Source organism: Zalophus californianus, chromosome 9 (assembly GCF_009762305.2).
Source record: "Zalophus californianus isolate mZalCal1 chromosome 9, mZalCal1.pri.v2, whole genome shotgun sequence".
Taxonomy (NCBI): Eukaryota; Metazoa; Chordata; class Mammalia; order Carnivora; family Otariidae; genus Zalophus; species Zalophus californianus.
This window is the reverse complement of record NC_045603.1, coordinates 115954565-115969059: the sequence shown is the minus strand read 5'-3', so window position 1 is coordinate 115969059 and position 14495 is coordinate 115954565. Positions and strand designations below refer to the sequence as shown.

At 37.9% G+C, this 14495-nt stretch overlaps 1 protein-coding gene across 1 annotated transcript in view; it reads left to right on the top strand.

Annotated features, from left to right (window-relative positions):
• LOC113922550 (amyloid beta precursor protein binding family B member 1 interacting protein) overlaps nt 1-14495 on the top strand; it is a 104391-nt gene that overhangs the window by 44965 nt on the left and 44931 nt on the right. Inside the window, 3 exon segments of the mRNA XM_027594571.2 lie at nt 3398-3485; nt 6490-6782; nt 9667-9744. Of these exon segments, the coding sequence (XP_027450372.1) occupies nt 3398-3485; nt 6490-6782; nt 9667-9744 (459 nt within the window).

Sequence of the window (14495 nt, the reverse complement as noted above, 5' to 3'; positions counted from 1 at the left end):
TCTTGGACCCCTGCCTGCCCTCAAGGCCCTAATGGTATTTGCTCTTTCTTTATTGTGCTCAAGTAGAGGTAGTCACAGGGTTTCCTTGGCTAATGCACTTCTCCCAACAGGTAGGCCTCAAGATTTCATGGTAAAGAAAAGGTGCCACGTTGTCCTTGAGTTTAAAAGCTCAGCTTCAATTCAGCCATTATCAAGTGCCCTTTGAGATTATTGAGTATTTTCTGAGCCATTAGAAAAGCTGTATTTTGATCTTCACTTGTGAATTTTGGGCATATTCTATTCCCTGAAGCTGCAGTGTGGTTGAAATGGTTGGATTAACCAGAGGCTTCCTAATTTCCCAAAACAAGCAAAATTAAAAGAAACTAAAATGTAATATCAAGCTTAGAGAAAAGTTGAAAGAATAATACAATGAACTCCCATTTACTTTTCTCCCAGATTTCTCATTAATTGATGTATTGCTCCATTTGCATTATCATTCCCTACATCTGTCTCTTTGTCTCTGTCTTTCTCCATATATATATGTGTGTGTGTGTTATATGCATGTATGTGTATATGTGTGTGTACACATATATGTACATCATGCATATAGAAACTGTGTATGTGTATATATATGTATATCTATGCATAGAGAGACATAAAGGCTAGAAACCAATACATATATTAACTGGATTTTTTTGTGTGGAAAGGGAACCAAGCCATTTCCACTATTTATATGAGAAAGATTTAAATACACAAATATCCATGAAAATATGAAAAAGAAGAGACAATGCTACATTTAGACAGATTCATGACACAGAATTAGATCCAAATATATACAAGAATTTAAAATACGATAAAAGTGGCATTTTAAATAAGTAGGAAAAAGAGAACTATGAAATAAATTGTGTTGGGAGAATATCTGGAAAATCAAAAGCTGAATTTCTACCTCATACCTTATACCAAAATGAGTTCTGTGAGTCAAAGATCTAAATATATGAAATATATATATATAGAAGAAAACATGAGAAAAATGTTTATCCAATGTTAAGATGTGGGTAGCTTTCTTAAGCAAGATAGGACACCCAAAAGCCATGAAAGAAAGAAGGAAATATTTAAATATAAAAATTTTAAATATCTAACATGGCAAAAAGACAAATAAACTGTGAGTTCATATTGATACCAAGAATAAACAAAAATAATAAAAACAAAACTACTTTATCTGTCGTCATTGGAAATTGACAGAGCATTAACTTATTACTCTGAAAATTGATAAAGAACCAAGCATTTATCTTAGTCTTTTTATGGTCCCAAACTATTTTTCAGACTAAACAAATAATTGATGAGAGAAAGTTCTCCTTTATCTTTTTTAAGGTTTTATTTTTAAATAATCTCCACATCCAACGTGAGGCTCGAACTCACAACCCTGAGATCAAGAGTCACACACCCTACGGACCTAAGCCAGCCAGGGGCCTCAAGAAAGTTCTTCTTTATCATAGAATTCCAATTAAACATTGAAAAGTAGTGAAGAGTTAGAAAATCACCATTATCCAACATCTGATGAAATAAATTTTCAGAAGTTAGTGGGTACAGAGCAGTGTTCCCAATCTTTAGTCATTCACATTATCACCTTCATGATTTTTGCCGTGTTGCAACCCATCTGTCCTATTGTTTTTCTTAATATTTGTCTTTAATTGATTTTTAAAATTAAACTTTATCTCAAGTAAGTTAGATGTTTTAGCTTTTGTTTTGAGAATTTTTTTTTTTTTAAAGATTTCATTTATTTGACAGAGAGACACAGCAAGAGAGGGAACACAAGCAGGGGGAGTGGGAGAGGGAGAGGGAGAAGCAGGCTTCCCGCGGAGCAGGGAGCCCGAATCGGGGCTCGATGTTTTAGCTTAATTTTTTCACAAACATCCAAAAAGATACATTTTAATTGTTTGTGTGTCCATGTATCACCTAAAATCACCAGACACGTGGAGAACGGGCTACATTCTTTACTTCACGTTGGGCTTTGAATGACCTTCCTATGATGAAGGGAGCTCCTTCTGGAAATCAGTCTCCCCTCTTTTGTCTCCCTCTCTACATTTTACTGGAAGCTTGTTTTATCACACATTTATGTATTAATATTTTGCTAGAGAATTACTTCTAATTTCTTTGAATACCATAATAAATTATATCCTGAGCAAAGATTAATTGTGCCCTATTTGTGATGTTAGACTTCTTAGTCACAGCAAACGAACTCATTAATGAATTTCTTTGTACTTTCTCTCACTAAATTTTTTTTTTGGTATTTGCCCCCTAGTTCATCTGTCAGCCTCCCCTCTTTGCCACAGTTTTGCTGATTCTGTTTTTCAGATTGAATTCTGGGACTGCAGTCACTTTTCCCTACCTTTTATCTTTGATTCTAATTTGCTTGGATTAATTGTTTTAACTTCTTGATTAGTGGTCTTTTTTTTGTTTCTACTTATAATTGAGGATATCCCATTACTTTATTCTCAAACATATAATGATTCTTTTCCTTCAGAAATTTAAGACATGAACAAGAATATTATTTACCAAATCAAGTTAGCATCAAAGGATGCACTCACTGTCATGAAAATGTTGATGTTTTAGAGTGGGAGAAATCACGTCTCAAACTATAGACATAAAAGCATTTTGAAAGTTTAGATTGTATATGTAAAATAGCCTTTAAATCATATAGGAAGTCACTTTTTCAATTAAAATCCATTATTTACACAATTAATAACTTACTCTGTCTTAATTTCTTTCTAACAAGTTTTATTAGATAAGAGTAACTGTGTAACATTTTACTAATGGCAGATTCATCCTGAAACAACTTTTATCTTCCAAGTGACTAGACATTCCTTTTCTTTGATGTCATCGCTAAAGTCCTTATAGAATTGCATACAGTGTATGTGTCACAAATCACCATTACAGGAGATTTTTTTCTGTTATTTATAAAAATGAACTATCTCATGCTCATCATTCTTCGTTGACCTGGTTTTATTTCAAGATGTACCTTCTAGAACAATTTTTTAAAAAGATTTTATTTATTTATTTGACAGAGAGAGGGAACACAAGCAGGGGAGTGGGAGATGGAGAAGCAGGCTCTCTGCTGAGCAGGGAGCCCGATGCAGGGCTCAATCCCAGGACCCTGGGATCATGACCTGAGCCAAAGGCAGACACTTAACGACTGAGCCACCCAAGTGCCCCTTGTAGAACAAATTTTAAGTTGTAATTTTCTGCAGGGGAAAAAAAAAATCACATAAAACATTTTCGTGTAAGAATACAGTTCTTAAAGAACATCTTCAGAAGGAAAATGTGTAAACAATAAATGATTTTTGACTTAATAATTAAAATACACTGCAAACATGTTCGTATGGTGAATAACTTTGGGGGCGGGGATCTATTTTCACAGAGTTTAGGAGTTGACACTCTTCCTCCTCCGGACCCCAAACCACCCAGAGCTGAATTTAACTACAGTGTGGGTTTTAAAGACTTAAATGGTAAGCATAATAATTTCTTTTCTTAAGTAATTTGGGATGATAATGATGACTAAAATCTGTACAGAACTGATTTGAAAACAAAAATATAAGGAACCTGGACGTTTTAAAGTCCTGGATTTCAGACTGTGTTTTATGGTGTCTGGATTAAATTGGGGCCCAAGAAGGTATTTTTGCTTACAATGAGAGGGAATACTATATCTTGCATTTATGTGAAGTATCAAAACTATTTTTTTAAGTAAAGGGAGTTTCTCCTTATTACTAAACCCTAAGAGTAATAATATACAGTAGTGTAAAAAACTATTAATAAGGAAATATCCCTTCAAGAGTAATAATGAATTATCCATTTCAAAATGATTGATAATATATGAATGGATGCTTCAAAATATATTTTAATTGCTATATAATTAATATATAACATATTTGCTCTGACATTTTTTTATCCTCCCTGAGATGGTCACATTATTTTATTAACAAAAATCTCTCTTCTTATTTAGTGTGGAGACAATAGCCCATGTGCTATTCAAATTACAGTGAATCCTGAAGTAATTGCTTCCAAGTTAATGAGAATTCATTGCAACTCTTGAAAAAGATTTTCCAGAGACTGGCAGTACCCACCTAAAAAATGAAAAACAAAATATTAGAGAAGCCCAGTTACAGAAATCCAAAATTCCAAGTTTTATTTCTGTCACTCACTGGGTTTCTTTGCTTCTGTTATTTTCAATATTTTTTTTAATAAACCCTTAGGTGCCAGTGCCTGTATCTGGATAAATTATAATACATCTCTTCTGACTTCTTTTCCCACCTTCTTTTCTGTTTGCCATATAAATTTACTGTTCCTGTCAATCATTTCCATCACGAATGATGGCAACACTCATGACATTTCAAAAAAGCAATACACTTTGGTAAAATGTATGAATTAATAAGTAACATATACTTGCACATATAAACAATGCAGATTTGCCTCATCACGCTCACAATGGCTGAGTTTTAAACAATTCAATTAAAATTAAGAATACTGCGATTATAGTCAACTCAGCTAATGCTTTCTAAGCACTCAGTACCTAGTATCCAAAAATTACTGAAAATGACAAACAAAGAAACCCAGCAATATATAAACATAGCAATGTTAAAGTACAGTAACAAAAAACTCATGTCCTTAAGGAGATAAGACGCATACCTGTGGCACGATTTGGGTCTAGGTCAAAACCATTAAAAAGTACTGATATGTACTGAAAAATAAATGTGTTGGAAATTAGAAAAGAAATAAGTGTTTTATTGTCTTCACTTAAAACATTGCTAAAATGAGTTAAAAATACTTTGCTCAAAGTCATCAGAGAGTTAGTGACAGACTTCTCAACAGAATCCATGTCATTCTTATTCCCCAATTCCATATTGCTCAATTCTATATAGATATAGTTAGAATTATGATTTGCTTTGGAAGTTGTTAATATGAGAATTATTATGGGAACTTTGTCCCTAAAATTTTTATAAAGGATTAAAATCATTTGCTTATACGGCAACAGTCACCATATGATTGCTAGCATTAGGAAATTGTGAATGAGCTCCATTTGTTCTACATATATTTTCTCTGCAAAAATTTTAAGTTAATTTAATTTTATGAAGAAGTCATATGCAAGAATCGCTTAGAAGAAAATAAATCCTTTTTACTCAGATTGGAGATCCAGACCTTAGTCCAGGTGCTATACACTAGAACTATTAGCATGAGTACAATAGGCTACCTGGTATTTATTACAATGACGTTTGGCAATAAATTCTTTCACAAAGCCTCATGCCTGTTGCTGAGTAGGCTGCATTTCCTCATTCCAGTTCATCCTGCACACAGCAGGTAAATTCTCTTCCTCATGGGTCACTTCCATCCAGTCCATCTTGTGTTCATTACCTTTGCTATCCAGTGAATGCCTGATCACAAGAGCACTCTGCTAACACCATTCACTTGACCCCACGACTCATAGGCCTCACCATAGGTCAGCTTTCAGGATCACACGTCCGATCCAATCACACATGGAAGAAATTCCAATGAGAACTGCCCTCCCTTACCCTCATTCTGAAAATCTATGTTTGCCCTTTTCCTAAAAGTTAACTCTCAGCTCACCATCTTCAAAGTCTTTACCACATAACCCCAGTTTTTAAAAAATTATTTTTTACTTCAACCTCCTTAGTGCTTTATTTCCTGCTGTTTAGCATTAATTGTTCTTTCTTTGAATCTGAGAGTTTCTGTAGTTGGATGGTGTCCCTACAGAGGCTTTGTCTCTACCACAGGTCTTAAATCCTATTAAACCCCAGTTGGTTGAGACCTGCTTTCTTCCAAGTATATTTATCGGTGGTACTCTGTCTGTCTCCCTAAGGCCTGGGGAAAACTCCCCTTCAGTCTGTTTCCAACATCTCCCCTCCCCTACTTTTCTAAAACTCTCAGATCCTGCACCAGAATATATAAGAATTCCTACTTAGACAGCTAATCATGTGCTTGGATCTGACTTTATAGCTAATCTGTGAGGGTAGCAAACATATTTTTCTCCTTTTATTTGGTGGGGGGGGTAGTGGGGGGAGGAATTCAGCTTTGTTGAGGTTTAATTGACAAATAAAATTTTAAGACATTTAAAGTGTACAATGTGATGACTTGATATATGTATCCCTGGTGAAAGGATTTCCTCCATTGAGTTAATTAACACATCCATCACCTCATCATATTTACCCTCTTCGATATTGTTGTTGAGAACATTTAAGTTCTACTCCCTCAGCAAATTTCACTTATACAATAGTGTTATCAACCATAGTCATCATGTTAGATACACTAAATCCTCAGACCTTATTCATCTTTACCACTGAAAGTTTACACCCTTTCGCCAACCTCTCCCTATTTCCCACACCCATCTCCCAGCCCCTGACAACCAGTACCCAAATATCACTCTTAAAAATGACCTTCTTTCAGTTTTTCCAGGCATAAATTGTTGTTTTGATCATTAACATGATTTTCCCCCATCAGAGTCCTTAAATGCACTGGAAGACCAAGATTTAGATGCTCTCATGGCGGATCTGGTGGCAGATATAAGCGAGGCTGAGCAGAGGACAATTCAGGCACAGAAAGAGTCCTCTCAGAATCAGCATCATCCAGCATCCCTGGAGGTACCAGATTTCAGCGGGGCAGCAGCTCTTGGTTATGGAGCAAGTGTTGCTGCAGTTAGTGTTAGCCAATATGAGGATGACTTACCACCTCCGCCAGCTGATCCCATGTTAGACGTTCCTCTGCCACCACCACCTCCTGAACCTCTCTCTCAGGTAAGAGTGTGGGGCAAAGATGGTAGGACTCTTGACCTCTGCTACCCATGATCTTTGACTTTCTTCAAAATGACAGTTATATTCATAAGTATCTGGAGTTCTGAGATACTTAAAAAACAAGGGTACGGAGTACATTCATTGCAGAGCCAGAATCTTCCATAAAAAGACATATTGGTTTGACTAAAGAACACATTGGAGCCATATTCAGGAGTTAACATAGCTTGGCTAAAATTTATATTTGTATGCAATGTTCCCTGATAGTACTCAACCTTTTGGGGTAATGTTTTATTAACTTGACATGAACTGTGGAACTGATATATACATGTCTGTGTCCCTGGTGCTAGCCCGGTACGCAAAGAATTGAAAGCTTTCCTTACATACTTCTGAATTTAATTAAATGGAATTTTGTTGAATTTGGCAGCTCTGTTCGGTAGGGCAAAGATACCTGTGAATCATGGTAGTGTTGTAGTTGGGTGGAGAAGTTGTCATAGACCAGGCAGGTGATGATGAGTGCTCGGTATTAATAAATTTCTGAACACTGGGAAGCCATACATCTGGGAAAATTCATATCATCATTATTTGGAACATTAACTTATAATAAAAGTAAAAAGAGCACTTTTAAGGATTTTTCTTATGGTAAGCCACTTGAAAAATATTTTAATATAAGAACTCAGCTCTATTTCCTTCGGCTTCCACATTTGTTGTACTTTGTGATAATGATCGGTATTCATAAATATGACCCTAGTAACCCTGAAAGTTTCTACAGTGCCTTTTGAATGAACAAATATTAAATATATATCAAATAGTAAGTCGTACTCTATCATACTCATTGTTCTATTATGTATTTATTGTAGAAATATTATTTAAAAATTAGTGATCCGTGTCAAGCAGAGACTCTTTTATTCCCCAGCTTTATTTTATAATTGACATATAACATTATATAAGTTTAAGGCGTATAATGTAATGATTTGATACATACGTACTGCAATATGATTACCATAACAAGGTTAGTCACATTACCTTTGTGTGCATGCATGTGTATGTGGTGAGAACACTTAAGATGTACTCTCTTAGCAACTTTCAAGTACACAATACAATATTGTTAACTATAGTAACCATGCTGCACATCATAAGATTCCCAGAACTTATTTTCTTATAACTGGAAGTTTGTACCCTTTGATCAACATCGCCCCATTTCCCCACCCCCTCCCAACCCCAGGCAACCACCATTCTACTTTCTGTTTCTCTGAGTTCAACTTTTTTCGATTCCACATATAAGTGAAATCATATGGTATCTGTCTTTCTCTGACATATTTCACTTAGCATAAACCCTTTAGATCCATCCATGTTGTTGCACATGGCAAGATTTCATTCTTTTTTTATGGCAAAATATATTCCATTGTCTATATACTACATTTCTTTTATCCATTCACCCATCAACGGACACTAGTTTGTTTCTATGTCTTGGCTCCTGTGAATAATGCTGCAGTGAACACGGGAATGCAGATCTCTTCAAGAGAGTGATTTCATTTTCTTTGGCTATATACCCAGAAGTGGAATTTTGGATCATAGGGTATTTCTATTTTTCGTTTTTTGAGGAACCTCCGTACTGTTTTCCATAGTGGCTGCACCAATTTACAATCCTATCAACACTGCAAAGGGGTTCTCTTTTTCTCCACATCCTCCCCAACACTCGCTTTCTCTTGTCTCTTGGACAACTGCCATTCTAAAGAGCAGAGGCTATTAATGTAGTGTCCATGAAGATTTCAAGGAGGCCATGATTTCCTGAAAGCATATGCAAAGTTGAATACCCATGTAAGGCTTTATGGGCTTCATGGCTTTCAACATATTCCTAAAGGGGTTGGTGGCTCAAAAAAAAAAAAATTAAGAATCACTGGTATAAAAAGATGTATATCTGCTTTCAAATAATTAGAAAGTAAGCAGAACAGCTCATTCCTCATCATTATAAATAGGTAGAAGAAAACTGAATGGGAAGAAATCAGAGAGGGAGACAAACCATGAGAGACTCTGGACTCCAGGAACCAAACTGAGGGTTGTGGAAAGGGACATGGGTGAGGGGATGGGGTAACCAGGTGATGGGCATTAAGAAGGGCACATGATGTGATGAGCACTGGGTGTTATACTCAACTAATGAATCCTTGGTCACTACATCAAAAACTATTGATGTACTATATGCTGGTTAATTGAACATAACAATAATATAAATAATAAATAAATAATGATGTGTTGGCTATTGAATTTAAATTTTAAAAATAAAAATAAATAGGTAGGAGAGCCTTAATAATCCTATTCTTAGAATATTTCCTTACAAAAAATTCAAAGGGCTTTTGGGCTCATAAAATATTTCGGTCTCTTTTCTGCCTACTCAAGTGTTTGTCAGTGTTTTCTTGGTGAATTATAAGTTTAAGTTTGAGTCTAAGTCTTAACTTATAGGAAGGTAAGTACCCCTTTAGGTACCGAATAAAAACTAGGAATTCCAGAAAACGCACACTGATCCAGAAGAATGTGTGTAATTTCAGGGAGTGCTCAAATCCTTGAGTTCACTAGCAGATTCCTCAAGTGAGACCCCAGTTTTGAGCCATTCAGTTTCTTGTGGACTCCACATGTGAGGCCTTTTTAGAGTCGTCATTTTACCTTTGAAGTTACTATCTCTAAGATACAAAGGGTGACTGCCTTCTACGTCTTTGGGCTGAAGATTTTTGTTATAGTCATTTAAATTCTGAAAATTAAATGTGAAATTTGGTGCCCCCTAACACAGCCTTTTGTCATCGTAAAATAACTAAGACGTTTGTTAGCCATGGCACGGGTACTTCCTCACTGCTCTTTTCTAGTGGACAGTGTTGAATGTCTTGCTGTTTTACAGGAAGAAGAAGCAGCCCAAGCCAAGGCGGATAAAATTAAGCTAGCATTGGAAAAACTGAAGGAGGCAAAGGTCAAGAAGGTAAACTGTGAATCACTTTTACATGGGGCAGTTAAATTAATAACATGGTACTATGCTTAATAATAAAAAATAAATAAAATTTTGAGTGGTGTTTTCTAAATAGTTGTAATTTTTTAAATGTTAGTACAAAGATAATTACATGGTTATTCTTTCTGTGACATCAGTTAGCTCATTTGTGACTGATAAATCAGGACCTATGTTAGTGTAAATGTGGAAGCTTCCAAGTTTCCACTCCCAGGGCTCCCTCCCCTGGGGGAGCACCCTCTTGGTTTCTGCTCAGCTCTCCTGTAATAGCAAGTGGCACCACCTTCTGGACCTGCCTTTACTGGGTCAGAGCTCAGCTTCCATTGGCCTCGCCTTAGCATTTCCATGATTGCTTATGTGCAGTTTTCATAACCCCTGAGGCAGCCTCCAGCCCCGCTGCCCACCCTAGATGTCCTGGTTATGTCCCGAGATCCCAAATGTTGTTTTGGCTAGTACTCCGGGTTCAAAGTTGCATGAGTTTTGAGTGACCTGCTTAATCCTATTTTTCCAATAAGCCTGCAATTTTACTGAGTGTTTTCTGTAGACTACAGGTTTTCTAGGAACACAGATATTATAACAGAAACACGTGTAATTAACCTCAGTAGAAGCACATACCTAAAAATAGTACGTATTAATAATAATTTGGTTACTTAGGAGAAAGTCAAAACAGTCTTTTTTCAGTTCCTGAAACATATATCACGTCTGAGACCACGTAAGAATTTTTACTTCTAGCTGGGTGAAGAGCATTAGACTTTATGCGCCTATAGCACCTCTCATGGTTCCTTGAATGAAGGTGTTCAATACATGTTGAATGATATTCAGTAAATAGTCCTTGACTATCCCTGGATCCAGACCTTCAGGGTTCATCTAGGCGGGTCTTCCCAGATCAGTCTGGCCCCATTCATTCTAAACATGCATGAACTTTTTTACCATTTTTCTTTCCAGTTCTCTACTTATGATTAAATCCTGTGGTCAGTTACCGGAGTCTCACATCCTCGGCTGCCTTGCCCTTCTCTCCCCTTGTACTCACCTTGTTAAACCCTAAATCCAGCTCTCCTCCCACTCACCTGGGCTCTCAGCACCACCCAGGGCTTCCCAACAGCGCACTCACTCACCCACTAACCGCTGCTGAGGAGATGATTTCTATCTGTCCTCTCCTTTAAAATCTCCAATACCTCTTTTCTCATCCACATTCTCTCAGCTAATGATATTGCTGCCCGTGGCACTGAGAAAATAGAAGCACTCAGAAGGAAGGGTCCATAAGCTCCCGACACATTTACCTTCCTGCCTGCCTGCACCTGTGACAAATAGTCCATAGTCTTTCCTGTTGCTGTGGATGAACTGTTACGTTTCTATGTATGCTCCAGTTCCTGCCCTGTCTTCTCATCCCTCCCAAGCTAAAGCCTCCCACGGCACTCCATCTCACCCAGAAAAGCCCAATCCTCATAGCAGCTTAAAGGCCCTAAATGGTCTGGCTGCCCACTGTCCCCCACCACCTACCCCATTCTCGCTACCTGGTCTCACCACTGCTCTTCAAACACTCCAGGTATGCCCTGGCCTCAGGACCTTTGGGTTCAGTTTTTAACTTTAGGCTCTATGGTGCCCTGCCTTGAAAGCTCTTCCCCAGATTCCAGTGGGTTTTCTCTGTTTCTCCCCTAGGTATGGTCACCTGCTCAGTAAGGCTTTCTCTATCTGGCATTGCACATACACCCCCAGTACCCACACCCCTTCCCTACTTTCTTTTTCTCCCCAGGGCTCGTCACCATCCAACATAATATCCACTCTACTTGTTCATCCTACTTATGGCCTACCTTCCCTCCTCACCCCCACAGAAGTTCTTCCGGGGATTTTGGTGTTTTCTTCACTGATGCATCCCCATCTCATAGAACAGGTGCTGGGTTTACAGAGGTAAACCAGTTCAGGTGTGGTCCCTGCCTACCTAGAGTTAAATTCTAGAGGAGGAGTAAGTGTTAGGAAGAAAGTAAAGCAGAAAAAAGTGACAGAGGGTGCCTGAGTCACTTCTAGATGGATCTAGTGATGGGGGAGGCCTCTCTGAGGAGGCAGCCCTTGAGCAAAGACCTTGGCAGCAAGAAGAGGCCAGCTCCCCAGGGGCGTGGTGAGGGAGCGTCCTGGGCAGGGCTATATGGCCACTGCTCGGAGAGCCATTGAGTAGGAGGGAAAGTGGAGCAGGATTTGAGGTCAGAGAGGCAGGCCAGGCCACACAGCCTCACAGACCCCAGAAAGAGTCTGGAGTATATTACAAGTGCATTGGGAAGCCATTTGAGGGTTTTTAACTGGGGATAATATCTGATTTTTAAAGATCATCTGGCTGCTTTGTGGAAAATGGATTGTAGGGGGAAGGATGACAAGCAGGGTGGCCCTTTGTACAGCCCACTCTAACACAGTAGCTCACTGTCCATGAACATGGGCTGCACTGGGCCGCCGACTTTACCTGTAAGACAAAAACACAAAAGGAAATGAGTAAAAAGAAAACTTGTAATTAAACTATTTTATTAAACCACTGGATTGTCTATAAAAAGGGGGCCACATTGGCTGTATTTTCAGAGGGGAAGTGAAAAGAGAAGTTGATTGTTCGATAAAGTAGGACAACTAGCTTAGGCGATTTGCTTCAAATGAGGTTAAGCAACTGGTAGGAGATAACACCTGTTTCCTGCAGTGTATCAGAAAGCCAGAGAACTTCTCCACAACTTAGGTGGGTGAGTTGTAACAGTAAACACGAAGCATGATCTATTTTCATTCAACAAAGATGTAAAACAGAAGCCACTCTGATCAAGTGGGAAAATAAAGAAAATTAAGAAGGCAAGTTGTATATTTGGTCTGATTTCAGACACTCCAAATGTGTCTCTTAAAACAAAAGCCTGTGAGCATTATCTGAGACATACTTGCACATTACTGAAGTAACTAAGATGTGTGCTCATATATAATCTGCAATGTGGAAATCAAATCTGTTTGAAGTACTTGGCCCTCAAGTGTTCTATGGGATGTTGATATCATATTGGATTGCGAATGATGTACACAGCTTACATTACAAAGCTTTTGGAACTGGAAACTCGTGAATTTCATGTTTGTTCGTTTGTTTTAAAGCTCTGTGACACAGGAGAACAACTCCATGTGTACATCTTAGCATGGAAGCAAAAAACCTATAAAGGATTTGGGGCTAGGAAATTCTTTTATTTAACAACTTGCAAAGAAAAAAAGGAGAAATTATAAAAACCATAAAGTCTTTACTGTAACAGATTAGAAAGGGGAGGTTTTTCCATGCTTAAGTCATTCTACCCTCTATCAAACAGCATAGATATGAAAAGCGCTCTGTTTGCTGAATCACATAATTGGGATCTAGCAATATTATGTGTTGGTATAGCTACTCTTCAGCTTGTAAATGTGATAGAAGCTGTGAAGAATAGTAAATATAATTTCTTCTTGCTAAAAGTCCCCAGCCTTCTCTTGGTTTTTTTTTATTTTCTAAGTTCTGTAATTGTAGATATTCGTAACTACATGTGGATTAAATTTAGTTTGCAATTTCTGCCAAAAATTTTTAAAAAACCTTTCATCACTGTCAAATTATGTGGTTTAGGTTTTTTTCTCTATATAAAAACAAAACAAAACACAAACATATGTTTTATTTTCTCAAGAATCCCTACGCAAAAATGAAATGTGGTCAAACATCATTAAATTTTTCCCTCAGGGAGATTAAGTCTTCTCAATCCTAACATTGGCAGTGTTTCTTAGGACACGTAGCTACTCTATAGCAGTAATTCTCAGCAGGGAGCAGTCGGTATGCCTTCTACACACAGAAAATAAATCATAGGAAAGCCCGCTATTTGAGGATTTTCTGTTTTTTCTGTGCAGCCCTCCATGCTTCATTTCTCAGGTCAGATGAGTGTATCTTTGACATTGTGGCACTTGGGCCTTTCATTTTAAATACATCAAAAGACAAACATACAATAAAAAAAAGGGGGGGCAACTATCCAACAAGTTTCTGGGCTACAGGTTTTATAGGTTTTCAGGGAGAAAAAAAGTATTTTTCAGACAAGCCTGGAGTAAAGGTCTAATTTGAATGATCCTGGGGAGAGGAAATGCACTTTTACTGCCCTGATGTCTGTGTTTTGGCTCTCTGTGTGCAGGTGTTGAAAAGAAAAGGCATATATGAGCGCTTCAATTTGTGGTCCCTGCCAGCCCCTCACCCAGATTTCTATCTCCACCCAAACCCTCAGTTGTTTTCTGTAACTCTGCATAACAATCCACAGGAACTGTGCTCTTCATTCTGTTCACTACAGAACGTGTTCAAGATCAGATTGCTTGGAAGTGGGACAGGAGGGGCAGTTTCTCAGCGGCTCAAGAACCTAACCCAAACTTTTGGGGAGGAAGAAATGTTACCAACTGTATGGCCTCTCCAGTCCATCTGTTCACATTTTTAGTAGGGATAAGTCTCACTTGTGAGTAGCCAGCACCAACCCTAGACAAACAGAATAGGCAGAACTTGTCTTCAGCTATTTCACACTTCTCTTTTCAAGTTAGAATAGAAATTCAAGCAAGGGTAGTATCAGGTGGTTCTGACTGACAATGTTTCCAGGCGTCCTCCACGGGTGTGTGTTGTGTATATAGTTGCAGGCACGGCGGGCTGATGGTCAGGCAGCGCTGTCTGAAAAGGGAAGCGCAACACTTCCTTCTGGCCTTGTGATTAAAGATAGACTCCAACTTGATTG